At 46.3% G+C, this 22,999-nt stretch overlaps 1 protein-coding gene across 1 annotated transcript in view; it reads right to left on the reverse strand.

The window, feature by feature from the left end:
* Positions 1-485: 485 nt before the first annotated feature.
* The window catches only part of TGFB3 (transforming growth factor beta 3), a 130,087-nt gene continuing 107,573 nt past the window's right edge, over positions 486-22,999 (reverse strand). Inside the window, exons 4-7 of the mRNA XM_078659936.1 lie at positions 18,401-18,508; positions 11,405-11,573; positions 9,693-9,846; positions 486-1,569 (exon numbers count right to left, since the gene is read on the reverse strand). Coding sequence (XP_078516062.1) covers positions 1,411-1,569; positions 9,693-9,846; positions 11,405-11,573; positions 18,401-18,508 — 590 coding nt within the window. The 3' untranslated portion in view covers positions 486-1,410. The remainder of the gene's footprint in view (positions 1,570-9,692; positions 9,847-11,404; positions 11,574-18,400; positions 18,509-22,999) is intronic.

The raw sequence follows: 22,999 nt of genomic DNA on the forward strand, positions 1-22,999 counted from the left end.
CTTTTCGACTTGTAAAAAAAATGTGTATACGCTGCGTATTTGGTAATGTTCTACTTTTATGGAATTCTTTCTATAATGTGCTGCTGCAGTACTCTGTCACCTTTTTAGTGCTACTTCTGACGATAGCAATTGTACAAATAAAATAATTTACAGGAAGAGAATCTAGATGTCACATCAGGAGCCAGTTATATTTGAGTGTGTCAGTTCTGATGCTGCGGAGCAACACGTTTTACGTCATATCCCCAGCATCATCGGACACCCACGTTATACTAAAAGTGTTCTCGAGTTTCTAGTCTGGCGCCAGGAGAAATCTTAATAGAGAATACCACGACGTAAGTGTTTCATATTCGTGGCCTCTCTGTTAATGATTATTCCATAATCTCTAGTGCCTCTCAATTAAATACCATTGCACTAATAACATTTCTTTAAAAGAGTTTTAAATTGAAATCTGCAGTGGTTTAAAGTCTTGATGGCATGCACGTCTGTATGGAAAAAAAAGTTTTTATTTCATCTAAATAGTACAGTTTTCCAATTGTAATATTTATGATGAAAGCACCATTTCGAGAAAGGTTTCCGAGGTCCATCTTTAATGCAGGAAATGCTTGAGGGGCAAGCAACCTTTTGTCTTTCCCTAATTAATAAAATAAAATATTAAAATATCCATTGGCCTCCTCCGCTTCCAGGACTTGGCAGGGAAGTTGCACTGAGTCATCTGAGAGATTTCAGAGTACTACCAAGTGATTAGGCGGGTGCGTACAAGTCATAAAAAGTCTCTACTTTCTGCCACACTGCAAGGTAGAGTTGCAATCGGAAGGGGGTCTGGGTGTTGGCTGCAACCTTGAGAAATCTGAAGAGTAGAGTCCAGGCCAGGCCATTCGCTCCTGTTCCGCTAACTCAAAGTGGTATTCAAGGATGAAACCAGCAGAAGGTATAACATGTATGCCAATGTGATCTGTCCAAAACACTGTTTTGTTGCCTAGATTATGGCTTCTTTCCTCTAAACTTTGCAGATCCCTGCGTAGCATTGAAGCTTTGCCGACATTAGGCTTTCCTACAGTTCACAGTGGTCTCTCCTTCTGGGTTGGCTGGCAGCGTTCTTTCCATTAGGACACAGGTCTAGGTTCAGTTTCAATAATGTAAGAGCCTTGGGACACAAGCAGCCCACCATGTAAAGAATCGGATTAAAGTTGCGTCTCTGAATTTCTCGCTGCTTACGTTGTAGTTCAGGTGATACTGCCTGAGACTTGAGTGCAAAGAGAGGCCATGGATGGCTGTGTCCTTCTTGTCTTCCTACTCTCCATTGGCTAGACATGCCAAAAGTAGGGAGTGCAGGATGTCTGGCTTCGTACCTTGGCCCCGTGGCACCTCTCGTAGTCCATTGCCTGATGACCAGTCCCCACTCTTTTCATCTCAGCTGCACTTACATGATTTGACCACCATATTGGACAGCTGTTCCACCTTGGGAGTTCGACCCACATAGTACAAGATGGTGAGAGGTTCCAGGTCTTGGGGTACACAGCATGGCGATGCAGAGGCTTCAGGGTTCAATGTGTTGTACAAACCCAAAACCTACAAAAACAAAGTAGTTGATTAAAAGCAAGAAATATGGCAAAAGTTACACTAATATTTTGCACACAGCAGGGTATAATTTGTTTACTTTTCTGTTGTCTAAGTCAAGTGCCATTTATAAAGCGAGCCAAAAGTGACACTTCCTTTTATCAAACTGGGCGTTTCTGAAGATTCTAGAATATAGCTTTTCAAAACTGAGCACTGTGTTGTGACTCCTCGGTGGGCATCTAACGGACAGAGCCAATTAGGCTGAGCCATATACATAGTCTCCAGAATAACATCCTCCCAAGAAGAAGGATTCCCTGCAGTTGGAAAGAGTCCCCTGTGTGGCACTGTCCACTTATGTGCTGTGTATCTGATAGAGACATCTAGCCGCAGATTCCTTAACTTTCGAATTCTCCCCAGGCGCGAGTTAAGGAATCTGCGGCTTGACTATGTTGTCTCTACCAGATAATACGCTACCGAAGGTAAGTAACTTGTTTTTCTTAGTATTTGTTTGTAGAAGATGAGTCTGTGTGAGTTTGAGGAATGCAGAACAGGAGAGCGAGGTGGCGGTGAGAATGCGTGGTGAGGAGAGGCCTCATCTACTGAAGTGCACTGCGCTGTTCCTATTACTCACATCTAGAATGAAGTCTGCTGACTGCGGAAGAGACGGCAGCTGATTGCTTAAGGGTCTCTGCTGTACCATGGCCCACTACTATAAAAAACACAGTTATGCTGCTGCTAACAGCTGTTGATCAGCAGAGTGATAAGCTGATGCCAAGCAGTAGCAGGCATACTGAAGGCACTGAGCATCGCTGAGCACGAATGCATCTCGACAACCTTCCCTCACCATAGCCTGGCCAGGCGTTTATGGTTCTTATGCTGTTCATGCTGTTCTTATAGCTCTGGTTGGCCTGGGATAGTCTGAATTCTCACACTTGTAGAAGTGCGATGGTTAGTGGTTGTGTTAGTACTCTCACTGGCAGCGCTGGCTGGGGCAATAATAGGTGGTGTAAGCCTCAGTAGCCTCCTGAAAAAGATCCTGGCACTTACATTTTTAACAAATAAAGCACTGCTTACAATCCAGAAAACTAGAATGCAAGTGTTACTCCAGACAGATGGGAATGCACAGCCTGCTGTGCAGTTTGTTTTTAACCTGTGAAAGTCCCACAGCATCGCTGTGCATGGCGGTCTAAGAACGCTGTCTCTTCCCAAGACAAAAAGTTGTTTAAAAAACGACTTTCACTTTCTGTGTTTACTGTCTATGCCAGTGGTTGTTACAGTTAAAAATTGTAGTTTTAGCCTGCCTGTAATTGCATATTTTATCACCTGTGTTGTGTTTTAAATTTTTGGTTTTCCTGCCCATGATTGCCTCCATTTAGTGTGTTGAATTGTGGGATTTGCAGTCCAACCTCTGTAGTTTGTCCCTCTCATTCCTTGGTGACAAATCTGTTTTCCCTCCAAATGTCTAAAATCTCCCCTCTGACTCCTTCCCTCCAAAACTCCTTTTTTACTCATCCAAAAGACTCTTCCTACTGCTAAGACCTAAAAAAAAAATCCTTCACTCTTTTATCCCTCCACTATCCTTTTCAATCAAAATTAACAGACTAACATGTTCACTTCTCAAATTCCATATTCCATATTCAACTATACTAATATACTGCCCAAATAACTGAATAACATATCTACTACTTAAATTACTTCATATTTATACTATACTAATTTTCAACACTAATCCTTTATGGGTTCCGGAGTGGCGTGCTACTCGCCAGAAAAGCCCTTCAACACCCATCAGGGGTAACAAGTGCTATATGAATGCAAATCTTTCTTCCCCTTTTATCCATCCGCTATCCTTCTCACTCCAAGTAACAGACTAATATCCATCACTGAAATTACCTCATATTTCACCATAATAATTCACCACTAATCCTATATAGGCTTACTGAATAGCATGCGTCAACAAGCGAGCGATAAATAAATACAAACCTTTGTCCTCCTCTATCCTTCTGCTATCATTCCAAATCCAAATAACTGACTAACCTATCCAACACTTAAAATGTACTTGCATGTTTCACTATACTAATTTAACACTAATCCTCTATGGGTCCTGGAGAAGCGTGCTACCCGCCGAAAAAGCGCTTCGACGCCTCGTATGGGTTAGTAAGCGCTATATAAATGCAATTACAATACAATACAATACAATACATTCTGAGAATAGGTGCTTATGCACTGGAGCATGTATCAGCAGTTTCTACTGCCACTCAGAAGTATGCACTGGCAGTTCGTGGTGTTGACACTGGTATGCATTAGGGCTGAAAATTATTTGGAGCACTTTCCTGCTAACACTTTAATTAACGTACGAGAAGGGACTCGTACAGTCCTCTGCACTAATGGTGGACCCCTCAGATTTCATTTATCTGGTTCACATGGTGGATCGCTGGACACTGGTCTTCTATACGTTTAAAATATTCGTAACATTTTGGTGTCCTTCTGACGAGTTTTCCATTTACCTTTTCACCACTTTATTTTCTCTTTTGGCACCTCATGTGTATTTTTCTCCTTCCGATTTTGTTTGCCCTCAACGTTGACCAAATTAATATTTTTTCGACAGAACGAATACACGAATTTCGGTCTGTCCTTCTCCATGAGTTAAGATACATGAGCACTTCAGGAGATATGCTGTCTGAGTTGGAAATAAATTAAGCTTCCTGCCTGTCTTACCTTGTTTGGGATCTAGTGGTAGCAGTTCAACATGGCTCAGTGCAGACCCACCACAGGAAAGGACCTCTCAAGGCAACTTTGCTGGTAGTTACAAAGGCCTTTGTGCAAAGTGGTTACACAGACACCCAAGGATCTGAGAATATATTTCATACATCTCAAGTTTTGTTTACTTTTACTAGTCTATCTGTGCCTGCAACACACTGCTAAATTTCTTCAATGCTCATTACTTCTTCAACGTGGATGGGCCAATACATATTTTCAACCTTGTCCCTTATAAGGATGTTGAGAAGTAGCTCGGCATAAAAGAAACTTAATATTAAGACTGAAGACGAAATGTCAACAGTATTGTCTTGCACAGCTGTTAACCTTTCCTAAGACCTCAGCTTTAGATAACACCTATATTTTTAGATAGTGCTGCTGCCTACAAATCTCTGCCCAGTAGACTAGCTAGCATAGCCAAGAGAAAGACCAACCCAGAACTAGGTCTAATAGTTAGTGAAAGAAGTTTGATGACTGCACTTTTATTGGGCCGGGCCTTTTAAGATGAAGTTGAGCGGATTTTCTTCAATCGTCACCATGTGGCAAAGACATACAAGTGCCTATTCAGTCTTCAGGAGAAAATTCTGATTTGCTTATTAAGCTTGTAAAGGCTAAGGATAATTTAATATTGCAATAAACAAATTGCAATTTCCATATGCTGTCATTTTTGAGACTTTGAGCTGAATGTGTTTAATTTTGCGAACTGATACCTCTCTCACCAACAATACCAGTTTTCTTAAAATTGTATATGCCAAGCTATACTAAAAAATACATATGCCTTATAACACACCCTCTTTTCGAGGTCATCTATCTAGTTTACCTGTATGCAGCGCAACAAGCAATGAACAACTTCTTGGAGGACATTAATAGAAGGCTTTGTCTGATGCTAAATCTGCCTTAACTCAGGACCTGCCCATGGAGTTTGCTAAGATGATGAGAGCTCTCTTTGAGCCCACAGGTGTGCAATATTGGATGTCTGTATTGGTAGTGGACCCTTTTATTACTCACTAGCAGCCCGGCATTTGTTTGGTCCCCCCCCCGCCCGACCCGACATTGCCCGCCCGCCTGCCGCCCGCCTCTGCCTTACCTCAGCCGCGCTCTACCTCAGCCGCGCTCGGACTTAGCCCTCACTCTCGGGCCCCCGCCCTCCCCGACATTGCCCGGACCGCCTCCCGCCTCCCCTTACCTGAGCCGCCGCGCCACTCCTCGCCGCACGTCACTCCTCGCAGCACGTCGCCGCTCGTGACCGCTCCCCCCCGCCTGTCGTCATCACGCAGGTGTAGGTCGCGGTCAGCGCTACGTCGCGACAGGCGCTTGTTTTAGGGGACTACTTTGTTTTTAAACTTTAATTTTTTAATTTACGTTTATTTTTTATTTTATGCAGCCTATGTCCATCTAAACACCCTGAGGATTACATCAATGTATTGGGTGTGTGGATTGGCGCTGTGGTTCCCGAGTTTACATTGCCAAAAGGTGCAAGTTCTCTCTTTATAATAGTAGTATAGATATAGATTACACTAACTTGAAGCTTGGGCAAATTCCATGCTTAACAATTCATGTTTATTTCCAAAGAGACTCACTTATTGAGAAAAGGCACCAGGAATGTCTGACCAAGGTACTTTTCACGTTTTAGCTTTATACAGACATACACGTTTTCCCTAATCCAGCAACCATAAAGCCAATCAATATCCTTATGTTTTAATCGCCGACCCTGCTCCCACTTGGTTGAAGTACCCTGGTTTATACATGTCCATCACACAGGGTTATCTTACTATAGTTTTTGTGTTGTTTATTCTTTACAGTATTTTGTTTCTTCACTTTCTGTAGTCCCTGGTCACTTATGACTAGATATCACAAACTGAGTCACGTTATGCTCCATAGACTTAAATACCAAACTTTAATACCTGACATAAACTTTGATTCCATTCAAGGCATGACACTATCATTACCGGATTTTTGCAGACTTGACCTGTTTTTCATGACATCAGTATTCTTTTGGTGACTAATATACTCATTGACTTATTTTATGTATCATACCCTTTTTCTGTACTGACCAAACTTCTCATTTACATCTGAAACGTGATGTTGAAGTGCTTATTCGTCAGAAACAATATAGGGGCATATTTACTAGAAAATGAGGCAGCGTGGTGCTGTAAACCATCCTTCTGCGGCGAGCTGTGTTGTTAGTAAAGTGCAGGGATGCGTCATATTTACAGCTATCCGACGCATCCCTGTGCTTTCCTCTGTGCTGGCACACAACTGGCTGCCTAGCGCCAATGCAGGCACCCTGCACCATGGTGCACAGGTTCCTGCGCTGCAGGGAGGATTGTTTTTGTGCAGGAAGGGACACCTTTGTGCACAACAACAATCATTGATGGTGTTTTCCTCCTTATGCCACTTTAATGCCTCCCTTGGGGAGGTGTTAGAATCTGATGCATTCCCTGGTTCACCAAACCTTGTAAATCTGGGTATGCGTCATAATCCGTGGGTGTTGCGTGGGAACACTCGCAGCAACACCCATGGAACGCCCCTTTCAAGCAGAGTAATGCGTGAAAGGGGGCCATATTTACAAGGCCATGAAAAGCCACGCAGGATGGCTGTGCGTGGCCTTATTATGGCTCAACATTATACACCACTGGACCGTCAAAGCAAGAGATGCTCCCGTAGCGCAGGGGCCTTGTAAATATACCCCATAGTATCCTTTCATTTGTTTAAATCAGTGAAAGAATTTAAATTAAAAAAATAAACAAACTGATTCTGCACACAACAGATGTAAAGCACATTACTTTACTATACACAAAGAACAAAGGAAGACATGCTACAAAGTATGTTAATTGTGGCCAACATGTAGTCCCTGTTGAGCTAAACTGTTTCTAAGGAAATCATTTCAAAATGATAGTTCTCTTTATATAATGTGTTGCCTGATTGTGTTCTACAAGTATCAGGAGAACAACTACAACACTTCTGGGCTTCGTTCTTCAGAAACATCCCTTTGGCAGGAATGTGCTAAATGTAAACATGGAAAACATCCATTACATTCTGCCCTTGTTATTAATTTGATTCTGATGTATAGTTCGATGATCAGAACAGCCATCACTCAATAAACTGTTCAAGTGGAATCCGTTTTAAGGGCCTGCCTCCCAGTTTTATTTACTGCTTGACCTTCTGTTCCATAATACAGTAAGTCAAAAGGTCAAGAACCACTGCCTACATTTATCTGGTTAGAATCCACTGCTGGAGAAGTTAAATAGCTAAATGTAAAAATACGTCTACAGCATGGGTATTGATTGGTCCCAGGTTAGCATGCAATCTTCTCAGCATTCCCGCTTTTCAGAAATTAGGAGCCTCATTTATGAAAAGTGCTGCATCGCTGCGGTAATACAGCAATGCAAAATTTTTCAGTGCGCCCTCCTTACGACACCACGGATGAGACGTATTTACTGTACAGCGCTCCATGTCGCAAGGATTGACTGATACGTCTGATCTTGACGTATCTGTCGGCGTAAAAAAGTTGCATTGCTGGAGTGTGTCTGGAAACAGACGGAACTCCAGCAATGTGTCATTTCACATGGGGCTTGCCTGCGTCACCCCTTACAACTGCCTCAAGCAGGCGTAAGGAGTTGACACAGTGAGGCCGTAGACGTGTTTCAGTGAAATCTTGCAGATTTCACTGCGTCACCTTCTACGTGGCTTTCCTGCGTTGGAACACCCACCCTGCATACATTATACCTGACGCAGGTTCATACCTGCCAACTTGAAGAACACTCATTGTGTGAGGAGGGGGTGAAGCCTTGAAAGGGGGGGGCCTGGTGCCGAGAAGTAACTGTGAGGTACTTTTGTACCCCACCGCCCCCAAGCCCCCTCCTTCCAAAAATTAAAAAAAGCTTGCTAAGGCTGGCGCCAGTGTCCTGTGGTGTTTTCACACCCCTTAATGGACTTCGGCAGTTCAAAGCCTCAGAAAGCAAGCTGGAAAACCACTATTTTACAGTGGATTTTAGCTCGTTTTCCCGATCATTGTGTGATATCGAGTCTTCACCGGGAGACCGTGTGGTGGGAGCCGATATCATGTGTTACACAATGGCACTGTGTGAGTTGGCAGGTATGCAGGTATAATGGAGTGCAGGGGGTTACAAAGTGACGCTTCGCCCTAGATGCGTCACTTTGAAAATATGGCGCTGTGTGGCGCAATTTTTACGCCGCAGTAACAGCACAAAAAGTGACGCAACGGCGGCGTAAGGGCCTTATAAAAACCCTGGGTGACTAACATGAAAGCTTCAAAATAAAATCGTGGGGGGGGGGGCATCAAAGGTGTAAAGCAGCGTTGGAGTTCCTCTACTCACCAGAGGCACTTCTGCTTTGAAACTGACCAATGTACAGCAGCGGTCCCTGCAGGTAACAGCGGTGGGGCTGTGTGAGGGGGGATTTCGAGGAACGATGCAGAGGGAAAATAAATAATTTTTCCTCAGCATCGTTCCTCGAAATCCCCCCTTCAACCCCCCCACGTGGTCCCATTGCTGTTACCTGAACGGACCTCGGCTGCCAATGTATTATTAGACATATTAAAAATGTTTGGTACTCTCATGCCCACAGGTGGATTTGAATAGTTTATAAATCAAGAAAAGATACATATGTTGGAGAACGGTCGTGATAGATAATTACACTGCTGAACAAGGGATCAGTAGAATAGGAGCCATAATAATGCAGATGTGTAAAATGACTTTAAGAACCAAGCAGGATACAGTTGAGGCTCTGGTTTGTTTTAGATGGACCTTTATTACCCATGGACATCAGAAGGAACATGAGGGGGCAAAACCAGTGACTGTGTAGTGCTTTTCATTTACTTTGTGTGCCCTGAGCCAATTCTTACAGTTAGAAAATATATCAGGTCAATGTGTCCACTCTTACTCAATTTGCCAAGCCCCAGATGTGAACTCAGTAACACCCGGTCTGTGATGGAATTTAAGGGTGACGCGTCCTCAAGTGACTTCGGCAGTTCAAAGCCTCAAAAAGCAAGCTGGAAAACCACTATTTACAGTGGTTTTTAGCTCGTTTTCCCGATCATTGTATGATATCGGCTCTTCACCGGGAGACCGTGTGGTGGGAGCCGATATCATGTGTTACACAATGGCACTGTGTGAGTTGGCAGGTATGCAGGTATAATGGAGTGCAGAGGGTTACAAAGTGACGCTTCGCCCAATTTGCCAATCCCCAGATGTGAACTCAGTAACACCCGGTCTGTGATGGAATTTAAGGGTGACGCGTCCCCTCAAGTGACAGCAGTTGGGTGTTTGCATTCGGGCTTTAAGTTGTGTCCGCACTGCGCAGGTATGGACAGCCCTGAAGTGACAGCAGTTGGGTGTTTGTATTCGGGCTTTACTTACCGTACTGTAAGTTGTGTCCGCACTGCGCAGGTATGGACACGGCCCTGAGCAAAAGTTGGCATAGTATCCTTTCGGTTCATGCACCCACTTCCAGTTGAGATCTTGTCTGAAGTCGATGTAGAGCGATCGCACACAGCAGTTCTCCTCCTGGCTTCTGCAAATAAAACATCACAGAATGTGAAATGGGACAATGAACTTGTAGGAGTGGAAATATCTGTTGTTCGTCTAGTAACAAACGTTAGCCTATGGATCAGGGAGTTGGAGCATGACCTGGGCATAGACTTGTTATTTAGAGACAGAGGTAGTGGTCGTCAAAAAAGCCTAAAGGAGAATGCATTCTCATGGTGCTATTGTCTTGTGCTTCCTGTGTACCAAGAGGTAGGTATGCCTGCATGTGGAGTGTACACAGATGACTATGATATACGTGGTGCAAGTGTTGTGGGTGATGTTAAATGTGTTTTGTTAATGTCGGTGGGTAAAGTGGCGGTAGAAGTAGCCTGCGGGTCCTGTAGGACAGTAACAGCCACCTTATTCTTATTACTGATGCTTCAGTAGTTACAAGTTTTCAACCGTCTGGTAAATGATCTGCTTTCCAATGGGTGTGTGCCATGTGTGTCACAGTAAGAGTTCCTTGCTGATATGACACTTAAGGAAATCCCAAAGGCAGAAATAAGAACTCCCAACGATGAAGCGCGTGGGTTGCTAGTAGGGTATCCTGTGTTGGACACATTTATACAATTCTCAATAGCCTCTGGCACGGATAACTTCATGCAGACAGAGGTCCCTAATATGGTACTCTCAACATGAAAGTGAGGGTTAGAATACCACCATTTCTTTGCTATGAATTTATGAAGTGCTGGCTTTAGCAGCTATGTTGGAATCCATGATGTTTTGTGGCTTTTATAGAGTACTATGATATCAAACAAAGAATTTGTATGACTTGACCAACATGAAATCACATTTGATTTTGACGTTCCTTCCTTGGAGACGGGATTCTGTGAGACCTGAAGCAAGCGTATGTCTCCTATGCACTGATACCAGCGTTGAACTAAAATGCGCTTTCAATCACACATATGTCTGATGTCTTGTACATCCATCTTTGTCACAGGGACACTGTTAGGAACAGAATCGGCACCACACATTGGTGTTTACTTCGAGAGTTGAACTGGATGTATGAGATGTCAAGGCTATGGATTTAATTTAGATAGACCATCAATGGTGGATATACCAGACAGTCAGGTGTACATCTTGTAGATATTGGGAATGGCAAAGATGATTTCTACCTGCTGATGAGAATGCAAGGACTAAAATATAGCTGCTGTTGGCAGTGGGTAAGAGTATATGTACCAGCTGTTGGCACTGGGCGTGAGTGGGGGTTCCAGTTATTGCCCTTCCAGATCCTACACAGTGCTTCGCTTCCTATTGGTTAGGTTAGGGCCCCACAAAACCCGATACAGACATCCCTAATTAAATAGTGGGAACAAGCAGGAGTGTATATGCCAGCTACTGGGAATGAACAAGAGTGGGCGTGCCGTCTATTAAAAATGACTGGGGGCAATTGTGCCAACTGTTTGATGTGAGTTAGAGTGCACAAGGAATGGGAGGGAGTTAATAGTAGAGGAGTTAATGTGCCATCTTGTAGAAATAGGTGAGGTTGGCTGTTGGGCCTGAGTGATTGGGAGCTCACATTTCTCTCATGAGCTTAGATTTACCTGAAGCAGTAGTTTGTGTCGAGGGCTCTCTTCTTCCTGGGGCTCCGGGAGTGACTCTCAGTGCGATGTGGCGGTAACATCATGAGAATCAAATGGGGGTTGTGCTGATCCTTTTGCTTCTTCAGGCGCCCTAGATCTCCACGCCCAAAGTCATCTTCGCCATCTGTACCTTGGGAGAAAATACAAGATGAGAGGCTGGAAAGGATTTCTGGCTGGGAAGTGCCTGTTAGGGCTACAGGGACGTAAGACCTTCTCTGCTCCTCCACAAATAAAGGTTACGTTACCCTCAAATCTCTTCTCCTGCTTCCAGACTAGCTAAAACAGTGTAACTTCTCGGTTGGTTGTTCATGGGGTCCCTGTACTATCAACCAGACAGTGTTGATATCGCTCACTCTGCTTGGGGCAAGCACAAGTCTAGGCCCACATCAGAGTACAGTACAAGCGACATGTATATGTGTAGCTTCCACACCCTATCATGTATGGGGAATGCTCTGGTGCATATTCTACATCATGGTTTCCACTGGAAGAGTATTACTGTACCTCGCAATCACAGCATGTGGCACATCCTGGGAAATGTGCTCGTTTACCTCCAAGTCCTAGAAATGCACAAGGCTCTCATTGTGGCATCTTTCACTGCACAAATATTATATGACTGCCTGGGACAGTCACAGGTACATCAACCACACCAAAGAATGCCTAGGAGATGCACTACTGTATCTTCAACATCACAGACTGTATGGGGCACGGGTGGCAGTATCTCCCACACCACACATTAAATGGTGAATGAACCACTGTAGGTCCAAACCACAGACTGCATAGGAATGCACTGCTGTAACTGTCACCGCCTACATGATGTACCTACTAGTTAGTCAGTCTATAATCATACCTCAGATTGCATGGCATTGTGTGAGTGTATCTTCAGCAGACTGCATGGGACGTGAACTGGTGTTTCAGCCTCACAACAGATTGCTGCCCCCTGCCCTTGTGTTGTTCACACACACAGACTGTTTTAAAACTTTTTTTTCATCGAGGCATAATACAACACAGTCAGTTTACTGGAATTGTTACAGTTATTACTCATTACATTTTCGGAATCATTTGTATACAGGCCACTAAGTAGGTGGTCATCTCTCTGTCAACTAGGGAGTCTTTCTATGACATGGTCCCTTTTGTTTTTGCCAGCGGGTAGGCCCACCAGTTGTTAATTCGCCAGCTTGCACCATCACTAGTCCTCTCAGTCCTTCCTCCAGCCTATACAAGCTTTACCATGGTCCCCATTTTTCAGGACATTTCTATGGGCATCTCCTGCCCTCATAAACAGTTCTTTATGCTTCCATGAGTTGGTACATCCTAACACTACACCTAGTTTTTTTGGGGCGTTTAGTGCTTCTCCAGCCCCTTGTTACATCCTTTTATCATCTCCAGAGAGCAGTCAGTGTAGCTCAGATAATACCAAAATCACTGGGGATTCCCATGATAAAATACCTTTATTTCTCTTTGTTTTTCCTCTTTCTATGTGTGCTGCATTCTGCAGCACACGTAGATGGAGGAAACGCCATCAATTATTGTTTTTGTGTATGAAGGTGTCCGTTCCTGCACAAAAACAATCATACCTGCAACGCAGGCACCCACGCACCATGTTGCAAGGGTGCCTGCATTGGAGCTAGGCAGCCTACTGTGTGCCAGGGCAGAGTAAAGTACAGGGATGCGTTGCATTGCTGTAAATACAACGCATCCCTACACTTTCCTAATGATGCGGCGCAGCAAGCTGGCTTGCAGCCCTGCGTCATTTTCTTGTAAATATGCCCCTTATTTTCTTTTTCTAATGCATATGATTAGCTTTAGCACATTTTTTATCTTTTAAAGATTTTTAAGCGGTGCAAAGTCTGTCTGAAATTGTTCCATACAATGATTACAAATCTCGGCGCGCATTCACTCAGTGCAAGAGCATTCACTCCTTTAACCAACAGATTTCACCAGTAGACCAAGAGGGCTCGCCCTGTAATCTGGGGTGAGCTCTCTTTCGTATCGTAGAGATTCGAGAGCCATTCATGTCTGCTGCTCACAAACTTAGAAGAAGAGAAGAGCAGTCCCAACCTAAGCCAGTATAGTCAGGGCCACTGGAATTATGAGTCAGGCAAGGGCCAAATTATGTGGCAGGGTTGAGTAAATTATAACACCCGAATATAGCAATATGCTACAGAAAGGTGACCAGTCAAGGTTTGCAAAGTGCCTTCCATTGCGCGGCAACACGTGTTGCTGCTTTTTAGGTCTCGGACCGTCGCACTGCGTAGCAGTGGGCGGAGCCCGAGATTTAATGTTTCCTAGAGGGGGCTTGGAACCCGCACCTCTTCTCCATTGGCTGGCCTAGTAAATGCTGGCCAGCCATTGGAGGAGAGGGGCGTCACTCGGTTCAAGCCCCGTCTTTTTCGGATTCGGGGGCGTTTTTTTAAGCTTCTTTCTATTTACTTTCTCTCCTCTTTTTTTACCTTCCAGCCAATGGGAAGAGGAGAGAACGCAAACCACGCCCCCGAATCGGAAAAAGACGCTGGTTTCTCCGAGGCATTCCTGCCTCACCTCGGAGAAACATGGTGGTGTTGGATCCTGTGTTCCTGTTTTCAAACAGTCACCTGGGACCGAGTCTCGTGGAAGTAAACAAAGCGATGCAGGAACACTTCATATTATGCAGCGCCGTTGAAAAAGCTCTTCGACTTCCGAATTAATCGGATATTTTTGCACCCATTGAATGACTGGTAAGTTCCCGTAAGTGTCCTGGCGACTAGATGACACCCTGTGTTTTAGAGACCTGACATCAGCCGCTCTGCCGTGACCATGAGACCAACGGAACCCCCCGTCGCGTGCTCTGGAAAGCAGGCGCGCGTATTCCCACCCCAAGTCCTGGAAAACCCATTCGCCCTTATCCCCTTCGCATGTCCTTTGTCTGTCCAGAAGAACACATGCCTAGGTTAGAATTGCTCCCCAGGTGCCAATTCGAATCCTCCAAAAAATCAGCTATCCCAGCGCCGCGAGGTCCTCGCTGCTGCCGCTGTCCGCCGAGGAGCTCTGCAGCCAGAAAGGGCCAGGTGCTGCTCTGAGACAGGGCACTTCCACTTCTCCACACTCTGCCGGTCAGTGGACCCTCTGCCGGCTGCGAGGCTGCTGCTCCCCCTCCCTAGCTGTGCCCAAGCTGCTCTGAGCGTTTGTGAGTTTGCAGCTACCCCCACCTAGTGCCCCATCTTACCACCCCCCCTCGCCCCCGCCTAATCCTTTAAGAGGAGGAAACAGGGTGCCCCCAAGTTCTGCGTAAAAGGCTGATTAGCCAAACAACTCTTGCCCACCTATCGGTTTTCATAAACCTCTCGCCCGGACACCCTTGAATCTCAGCGAGAAATCGGCAGTGAGAAGAAGCCGAGGACCACTTTGGACCCGTCCAGCCGTCATGTGGAAAGGAGGCGCTGCAGCGCCAACAGACCTTTCAAGCTGCCTCCTCTCAAACACACGCAATTACCCCATTTATCAACCCCCAGTGGACAGTTTAATCAACACAGCCACACGCAAGAGAGTGCCAGACTGCCTAGGTAACATCTGAGTGAGCTCCCGATGGCATGGCAGGACCACAGCGGAGCCAAGGCGGCGGCGGTGGTGATATAGGGGTGGGTGTTTCCACCCTTCACTGAAGTGTGAGTTCGGAAGGCTAGAGAAATAGGACGAAAGAAACATAAGGACGAACGATAAGAGCTGCAGATAAAAACAGCCTTGTCTTTTCAGATTTATGTACCTTTTTATTGATTGTGCAAATTAGTGTTTTTAGCACCTCGGGGCTCATACATGTGACCATCCGCCAAAGGCTCAACAAGAAGCCGAGATCGTATTCAGGCCATGAGCACTTGGCTGAAGCGAGGCTCGCACTTTCTTCCAAAAGAAGCACTTAGCCCTAGACATAAAGTGAGAGCCCGAGTGCTGAGAGTTCTTTAAAACTCCCCAGATCTTTGTGTACAGTGCATTACAACAGCGCTGCAGGGGCATGGCTTGTGAGTGTGTAAGAGTTGCCAATGCTTTACTGATTCATCGGTGTTGTGTTCTTTTTTCACAAGGATGCGTGTGATAGCTCTACGGGTCTCTCCCCGCAGGCTGCAAAGCTCGTCCGTGAACCTGTAGGCGTGTTCCATGTCCTGTCTGTAGTAACTGAGATTTGTTTTGCGCTGGGCTGCCATTGGTATAGCCTCGGGTGCATGATTTCGCCCCGGCCTTTCCTAATAGAGCAGAGTATGAGGAAGTACATCCGGTTCCCACAAGGCCCATGTCACATAGCTGACAAATCGCTTCTGGCTCTGCCTCCCAGGTCTGTTTGTGCTAGCCCCTTGCAATCTACGGCCGGTGATTGCCGACACTGAATGTGATCTCAGTTGTCTGTCTTTTGTGTTACTGACTGGAATTACATATTGTGCTAGAAAGTAGTCTCGCTTCTATTTAGCGTTCTGTGTAATATACATTCCCTGTGTGACTGTCACTCTTTTCTACGGCTTGAACTCTTATTTCAGCTTAGTTTGCAAGCAGGCTCAGGGTGTCTGTTTCTATGAGGTGTGGGTCAGCCACTGGGGTGTGTAATTGTAATATAAAACTCCACTTCGAATTTCCCTATGGTTGTTGTACTTACAAGTGCTCCAAGTTGTAATTTCCTAACCAGAAAGGCTAGCTCCCCATGCGGTGAAGTGCTCTTGTCTCTGTTTCATATTCTACTACTCCAATTCAAAGGCATATGGGGGTATTCAAGAGATATTTAAAGGCTTCAAAACTGCTGAGAGACCGTATTATAAGGTAAAACGTCTCTTCACAACTGCTGATAAGTGTATTAGTGTTTCTGAACGTGTCCACTCTCGTATACAACAGAGGGACGTTGTGAGGTGGAGTAGATGTTGGGGAGCAACAGAGGGTGAGCACCGCTCTTGCTGTTGGACTCCAGGTTCTCAGAAGTCTGTAGGGAGATGGTGGCCCTGAGAGGAAACTGACTAGACAAGGTTTGCAATCTTCCCTGTGCGAAAAGATTGTTTCAATACATGAAACCCACATCCACTGGCTCTGCCTTAACCTCCTTTTCCCCTAAATAATATTGAAACAACAATGCACAGACTAAAGAGTGAATGAACCCTTTTGGTACAAAAGTCAGATTTTGAGCTGTAGAGCGAATGCATTGAATTGTGGGCCATGAAGGTCAAAGACGATCTGGTACATGCTGACTAATGTCAGCCAGTAAGGGAAGAGGGGTTCAAGCGTAAGCCCTTGATTGGCTTGAGCAGAGAGCACTGGTAAAAACCAAAAGGGAAGGTCCGATAGGAAAAGCGGAGGCTCAACATCCCATAAGCATTAGCAAAAGTGCAGTAAATTTAACCCTTGCATTTAGAGGCATGGTACCTGGCCAGCTCATGGAACTTCCATTATTGGCATGCGAGGGACGAAGCAATGCCACTAAGCCAAAAAGTGCTATCAAGGCAGATTGCTTATTATTCTCTGGCACATTTTAAAGTAGCCAACTGGTTGGTATGAAATTCACATCCTGAATGTGATTGACACCAATCTGTGTAAAGTGTTACAGAAAAGTAACATTAAAGTCATAAATAGTCCCTTTTCCATCCATGTCCATCTTGCTCCCTTTAATCCCTAGACCTCCCTGAAGGCACAGGAGCGAAAGCCTGGCAGCCGCCGCGGAGAGAGTGACAGACAGACTGCCTGCCCGTCGGCCCAGTGAGATGGAACAGTTTATATCTGAAGGAGAGTGCCGTTGTTAGCTTTACACTAAATGTGTCGGTCTCATGGCGGGCCGCGCTGAGAGTTGTCCAGGACTTTAATTGGGCTGAAAAAGGTTTGCGAGGGGGCGGAGGGTCTGTAAGAGGTGATTGGCCTAAAACGCGTATTCCTCATCAAATAATAACCTTTCCTCCAGAATTTCAGATTGTCCTATCGAATGTGTGCTTTTGTTTTCTTCTGCCTCGACATGGATAGATCCTGCCTGCCAGTTTGCATGCTCCTGCTGTGACACCACTGTTCCACTCAGATACTACTGTTATGAGCCCATATTTTGCCTTGTCATCCCAGGTTTTAATCCAAGTCTTACTCCCTCCACAAAGCTCTCTAGTCTGCAACTTACTCCTGGTGTGCCCACTGCCTTTGTCTTACTCCTTCCATGAAGCTCTCTAGTCTGCTTCTTACTCCTGTTCTCTGCTTGTCATCCCGGTTTTTCTGTGCCTCTGTTCCCCCGGTTTTTCTGTGCCTCTGTTCCCCCGGTTTTTCTGTGCCTCTGTTCCCTGCTTGTCCTCCCGGTTTTTCTGTGCCTGTGTGTGCTTGGCTCTGTCTGTGTGCGTGCGTTGCTCTGTCTGTGTGTGTGCGTGGCTCTGTCTGTGTGTGTGCGTGGCTCTGTCTGTGTGTGTGTGCGTGGCTCTGTCTGTGTGTGTGTCTGCGTGGCTCTGTCTGTCTGTGTGTGTGTGTGTGTGTGTGTATGGCTCTGTCTGAGTGTGTGTGCGTGGCTCTGTGTGTGTGTGTGTGCGTGGCTCTGTGTGTGTGTGTGGGCGGCTCTGTCTGTGTGTGTGTGTGTGTGTGTGGCTCTGTGTCCGCAATACTCTCTACTATTCTCTAATGCTCACCTATTGCCATTGTAAATGACAATACAATTTATTTATGTTTTTTAAAAAAATGTCATGAGGAATGCCAATAGCACTACCTTTAATAATGCCGAGACCATTGCATTGTAAATGCTTGTTTAGTAACTTTTGAACTTATTGAGCTAGAAACAAAATTTTATTTGTTCAAATCTGCAGATTATGCAGCAGAAAATGGGTTATGTGGCAAATGCAGCAAATCTATATTCATGCGAAAATCGCCACGGCCGCACATTCGCATAATTCCAGTGGCCCTGAGTATAGTTTAAGCCAAACAATCTTCATCGATTTCCTAGAGATGTGCCTTAGATAGAAGGACAGGTTTGTGAGGCGCTTCCCTTACCTTTAAATCTGACCTCCAGCACTTCATGCGTGTTGTCTAGGATGTCGCCATTGGGGTGGAAGGTGTTGCAGGGACAGTGCACACTTATCTCTAGGCCGAGGTTGGTCTCTGCAAAACAGAAAAGAAGCTGGAGAACTTTGCACGCAGTTCAGGAAATGAGACGTGAAAACGTGGACATAAATAATTACGTCATTAATTCATGGGCTGCAGAAGAGCAACAAGCTGCTGTTTCCAGGCTTTACCTGCTGGGGCTGCTTGTACAGCCCTCTTCCTTTGCCACTTAGTGAATTATAGTGGCGATATTAAAAGAACAAGCATTGCAATGCAATAGGTCTGGCATTTGCGAGAGTTTAAGCTATTAGCATTGTAAATGATAATGCCTTTTATTTATCTGTTTTGCTAATTAACACATAAATAAAAAAGGCATTGTTATTTACAATGTCAATAGCTCAAACTCTTGTAAATGCGAAGTGGTTGCCATTGTCCCGGCTACTCGGAAAGTGAAAGCACCCATGGAGCGCTAATGTTGCGGGAAAGCATGTCCTGCCTGCAGTAGGAGAAACTCATTAAGGAAAATGGTGCTTACAGATTGAAAAATACGTACTGTGTAACAACCGAAGTAACAGGGCCGGTCCTCATGGGAGGTTACAAATGAAGACAAGGGGGTACTAAGGAAGAACTGACAAGCCTTTTAATGAATCCGAAGCCAGCATTTACAAAGGACAATGACACAAGCCAATGACAAACATGGGCGGAGAGTGGGTGGGGCTTCTATCCCGTACTCCAATACAGCATGGCTCGCAGAGCAGCAGATGCACTGCCCAGGCTCGACCCAAAAAAAAAACCAAGGGAGACCTGCCAGCGTAAGCAGAGGGATTAGGATGGGAGAGCAATCCCACAGCAAGGCTGCATTACACTGTTTACACTTCCACAAGGAGAGGGGTTGAGTTTCATGTGAGAGTGCTTGTTGGGCAATGCACCTGCTGCAGAGAATTAGTTGAAATGCTGATGGGTCCACACAGCCTCTCCTCTTTCCGAAGTCACTAAAGCGAATCCCATTCAGTTGAAAGTAGTCACATCCATTAGCACCCTGTGTGGCATGCTGAGAATGGCTAGAATGCTGCCACTGTTTAGTGTTGCCAAGTTACATACTTTCGACATCAGGTCCATGATGCACACAGAGACAGTGGGCACGTTTATTTCTAAGTGTTAGTATGATTATGGGGGGCCTCTAATAGCCTTTCCACATTCTACCATTAACAGCTGTCAAATAGTGTGGCCCTGATTGCGTGCCCTCATCTCAGGCCGATAATCGCGGAGTGTGCAACTAACAGCAGTTAACATCCTCTGCAGGGTTTTAACCACAGTTAATGCCCTAAGCACAGCAATAACTCTTTCCTATTTGCAGTGCTGTGAAACTGCAAGACTACACTAAGAAGGATTATGTAAATTACCACATAAGTAGCACTGACAACAAGCTTTGGTCTTCAACAAAAAATATTTTTCTACTTCTAATGAACTCATTATTTGTCAAACCACAACTCTGCAGCATAGAGAACTATCCTTTAAACCTTGGGAGTAAATGCCTTGATCAAGCCTTGAGTCCAATATAATCCATGAAGAAGTTAGACATACCTCAAATATGGCACTTTATAAAAGCGTCATATAATTTGAATCATCTTGCTTTTCTAACATCTGGCTAATCATTTACATTAATTGCCCTTCTATTTATAGGTATTTACTTTTAAAACTATATCCACATATTGCTATAAAACTCGGGGCTTATATATGAGAGGCTTGCGCCAGTTGGCGGCACTATTTTTGACGCTCCAGCAGCGGCACCCTCTCAACCATATCTATGAAGCGACGAAAAATCACTCTGCATGGCTTTGCATGGCCTGGTAGATATGGAGTAAGACAAAGCAGCGCAAGTTGCAGCCTTGCCTTACTTTGCGTCAAGGAGGCGTTCCATGGGCATTAAGGTGGATTTTCCCATGCAGCATCCATGGATTTTGACACTGCCCCAGATTTAATTAATCATGTAAACCTGGGGCAGTGCCACAACCTTATGCCTCAGAGCAGGCGTAACGAGGAGAAATATTTTTTATTTCTCCTCGTTGTTTCCTCTTTCCATGTATGCTGCATTCTGCAGCACATGTAGAAAGAGGAAAATGCCTCTCTGGATTGTTTTTGTGCAGGAAGGGTTCCTTCCTGCACAAAAACAATCCTGCCTGCAGAGGAGGCATGGGTGCACCATGGTGCAAGGGTGCCTGGATTGTTTTTGTGCAGGAAGGTTTTCCTTTCTGCACAAAAACAATCCTGCCTGCCTGCAGCGGAGGCACGGGTGCACCATGGTGCAAGGGTGCCTATATTGGCGCTAGACATTAAATTGTGTGCTAGCGCAGGGAGAAGGGATAGGAATACACCATATTTCATAAATAGAGTGCATTCCTGCCCTTTCACATTGGCAAAGGGGAAGTGCAGCAAGAAAACTTGCAGCACTGCCCTATGCCAATTCCTTACACATTTTGCCCCAGGTGTCCCCTTTTGACTGCACCACTTTTTAACCCCTTCTACGCTCATGACGAGCTCAGCTCGTCATGAGCGTAACCTGCGCTACGCGGAGGACGAGCTGAGCTCGTCATGTAACGCGGGTTTTTGCAAATCGCAGCGGGAAAACCGCTAGCGCGCATGCGGTTAAAGACAGCTGTTCGTACAATGACATACGTCTTCAGCTTTTCCAAAATGGCAACAGACTTCCAACTCTAATCGGAGCTCATTCCAAAGTTAATCAATCAATCAATCAATCACTGACATTTATAGAGCGCACTACCTACCCGTAGGGTCTCAAGGCGCTGGGGGTGGGGGGGTGCCGCTACTGCTCGAACAGCCATGTCTTCAGCTTCTTCCTGAAGGAGAGGTGGTCTTGGGTCAGGCGCAGGTCGGGAGGGAGGGAGTTCCAGGTCTTGGCGGCCAGGTAGGAGAAGGACCTTCCTCCTGTAGTCGCTCTTCGGATGCGGGGGACGGCGGCGAGGGCGAGGTTGGCTGATCGGAGGTGGCGTTTGGGAGCGTAGAAGTTGACTCGATTGTTGAGGTAGCTCGGGCCTTGGTCGTGTAGGGCTTTGTGTGCGTGGGTGAGGAGGCGGAAGGTGATTCTTTTGTTGACGGGGAGCCAGTGCAGGTCTCTCAGATGTCCGGAGATGTGACTGGTTCGTGGGATGTCGAGGATGAGTCTGGCTGAGGCGTTCTGGATCCGCTGGAGTCTCTTCTGGAGCTTGGCGGTGGTACCGGCGTAGAGGGCGTTGCCGTAGTCCAGTCGGCTGGTGACGAGGGCCTGGGTGACAGTCTTCCTGGTCTCGGTGGGGATCCACCAGAAGATCTTCCGTAGCATGCGTAGGATGTTGAAGCACGCCGAGGAGACGGCGTTGACTTGCCTGGTCATGGAGAGGGAGGAGTCCAGGATGAAGCCCAGGTTGCGTGCATGGTCTGTCGGTTTGGGTGCGGTGCCCAGGGCGGGAGGCCACCAGGAGTCGTCCCAGGCGGAGGGTGAGGAGCCCAGGATGAGGACCTCCGTCTTGTCCGAGTTCAGCATCAGGCGGCTGGTCGTCATCCACTCGGCTACCTCTTTCATCCCTTCGTGAAGGTTGGCTCTGGCGGCGGCGGGGTCGTTGGTCAGGGAGAGGATCAGCTGGGTGTCGTCGGCGTAGGAGATTATGTTGAGGTTGTGTTGGCGTGCGATGGCCGCGAGGGGGCTCATGTAGACGTTGAAGAGGGTGGGACTCAGAGAGGATCCTTGAGGGACGCCGCAGATGACTTCGGTGGCCTCTGACTTGTACGGTGGTAGACGGACTCTCTGTGTTCTTCCGTCGAGGAAGGAGATGATCCATTCCAGCGCCTTGTCCTGGATTCCGACGTTGCTGAGGCGCTGTACTAGGGTGCGGTGGCAGACAGTGTCGAATGCTGCGGAGAGGTCTAGGAGGATGAGGGCCGCTGTTTCTCCGTTGTCCATCAGGGCTCGAATGTCATCGGTGGCGGCGATGAGGGCGGTCTCGGTGCTGTGATTGGCTCGGAAGCCGGACTGCGAGGGGTCGAGGGATCCATTCGTCTCGAGGAAGGCGGCCATCTGCTTGTTGACAGTCTTCTCGATGACTTTGGCTGGAAACGGGAGGAGCGAGATGGGGCGGTAATTCTTGAGTTCGGTGGGGTCCGCTGTGGGTTTCTTGAGTAGAGCGCTGAGTTCGGCGTGCTTCCAGCTCTCAGGGAAGGTGGCGGTGTCGAAGGATGTGTTGATGATGTCTCGCAGGTGGGGTGCGATGACAGCGTCAGCCTTGTTGAAGACGTGGTGAGGGCAGGGGTCGGTCGGTGATCCGGAGTGGATGGAGTTCATCGTGCGGATGGTGTCTTCGGTGCTGATCGGAGTCCAGGCGTGGAGGGTGGTGGTGAGGGGTGGTTGTTCGGTCTTGGTGTGCGTTGGTTGGTTGTTGAAGCTGTTGTGTATGTCCGCGATCTTGTTGTGGAAGTATGAAGCGAGGGAGTTGCAGAGGTCTTGCGATGGGGTGATGTCGTTGTTTCCTGCGCTGGGGTTGGATAGCTCTTTCA

The sequence above is a fragment of the Lissotriton helveticus genome, chromosome 9 (assembly GCF_964261635.1).
Source record: "Lissotriton helveticus chromosome 9, aLisHel1.1, whole genome shotgun sequence".
Lineage (NCBI taxonomy): Eukaryota > Metazoa > Chordata > Amphibia > Caudata > Salamandridae > Lissotriton > Lissotriton helveticus.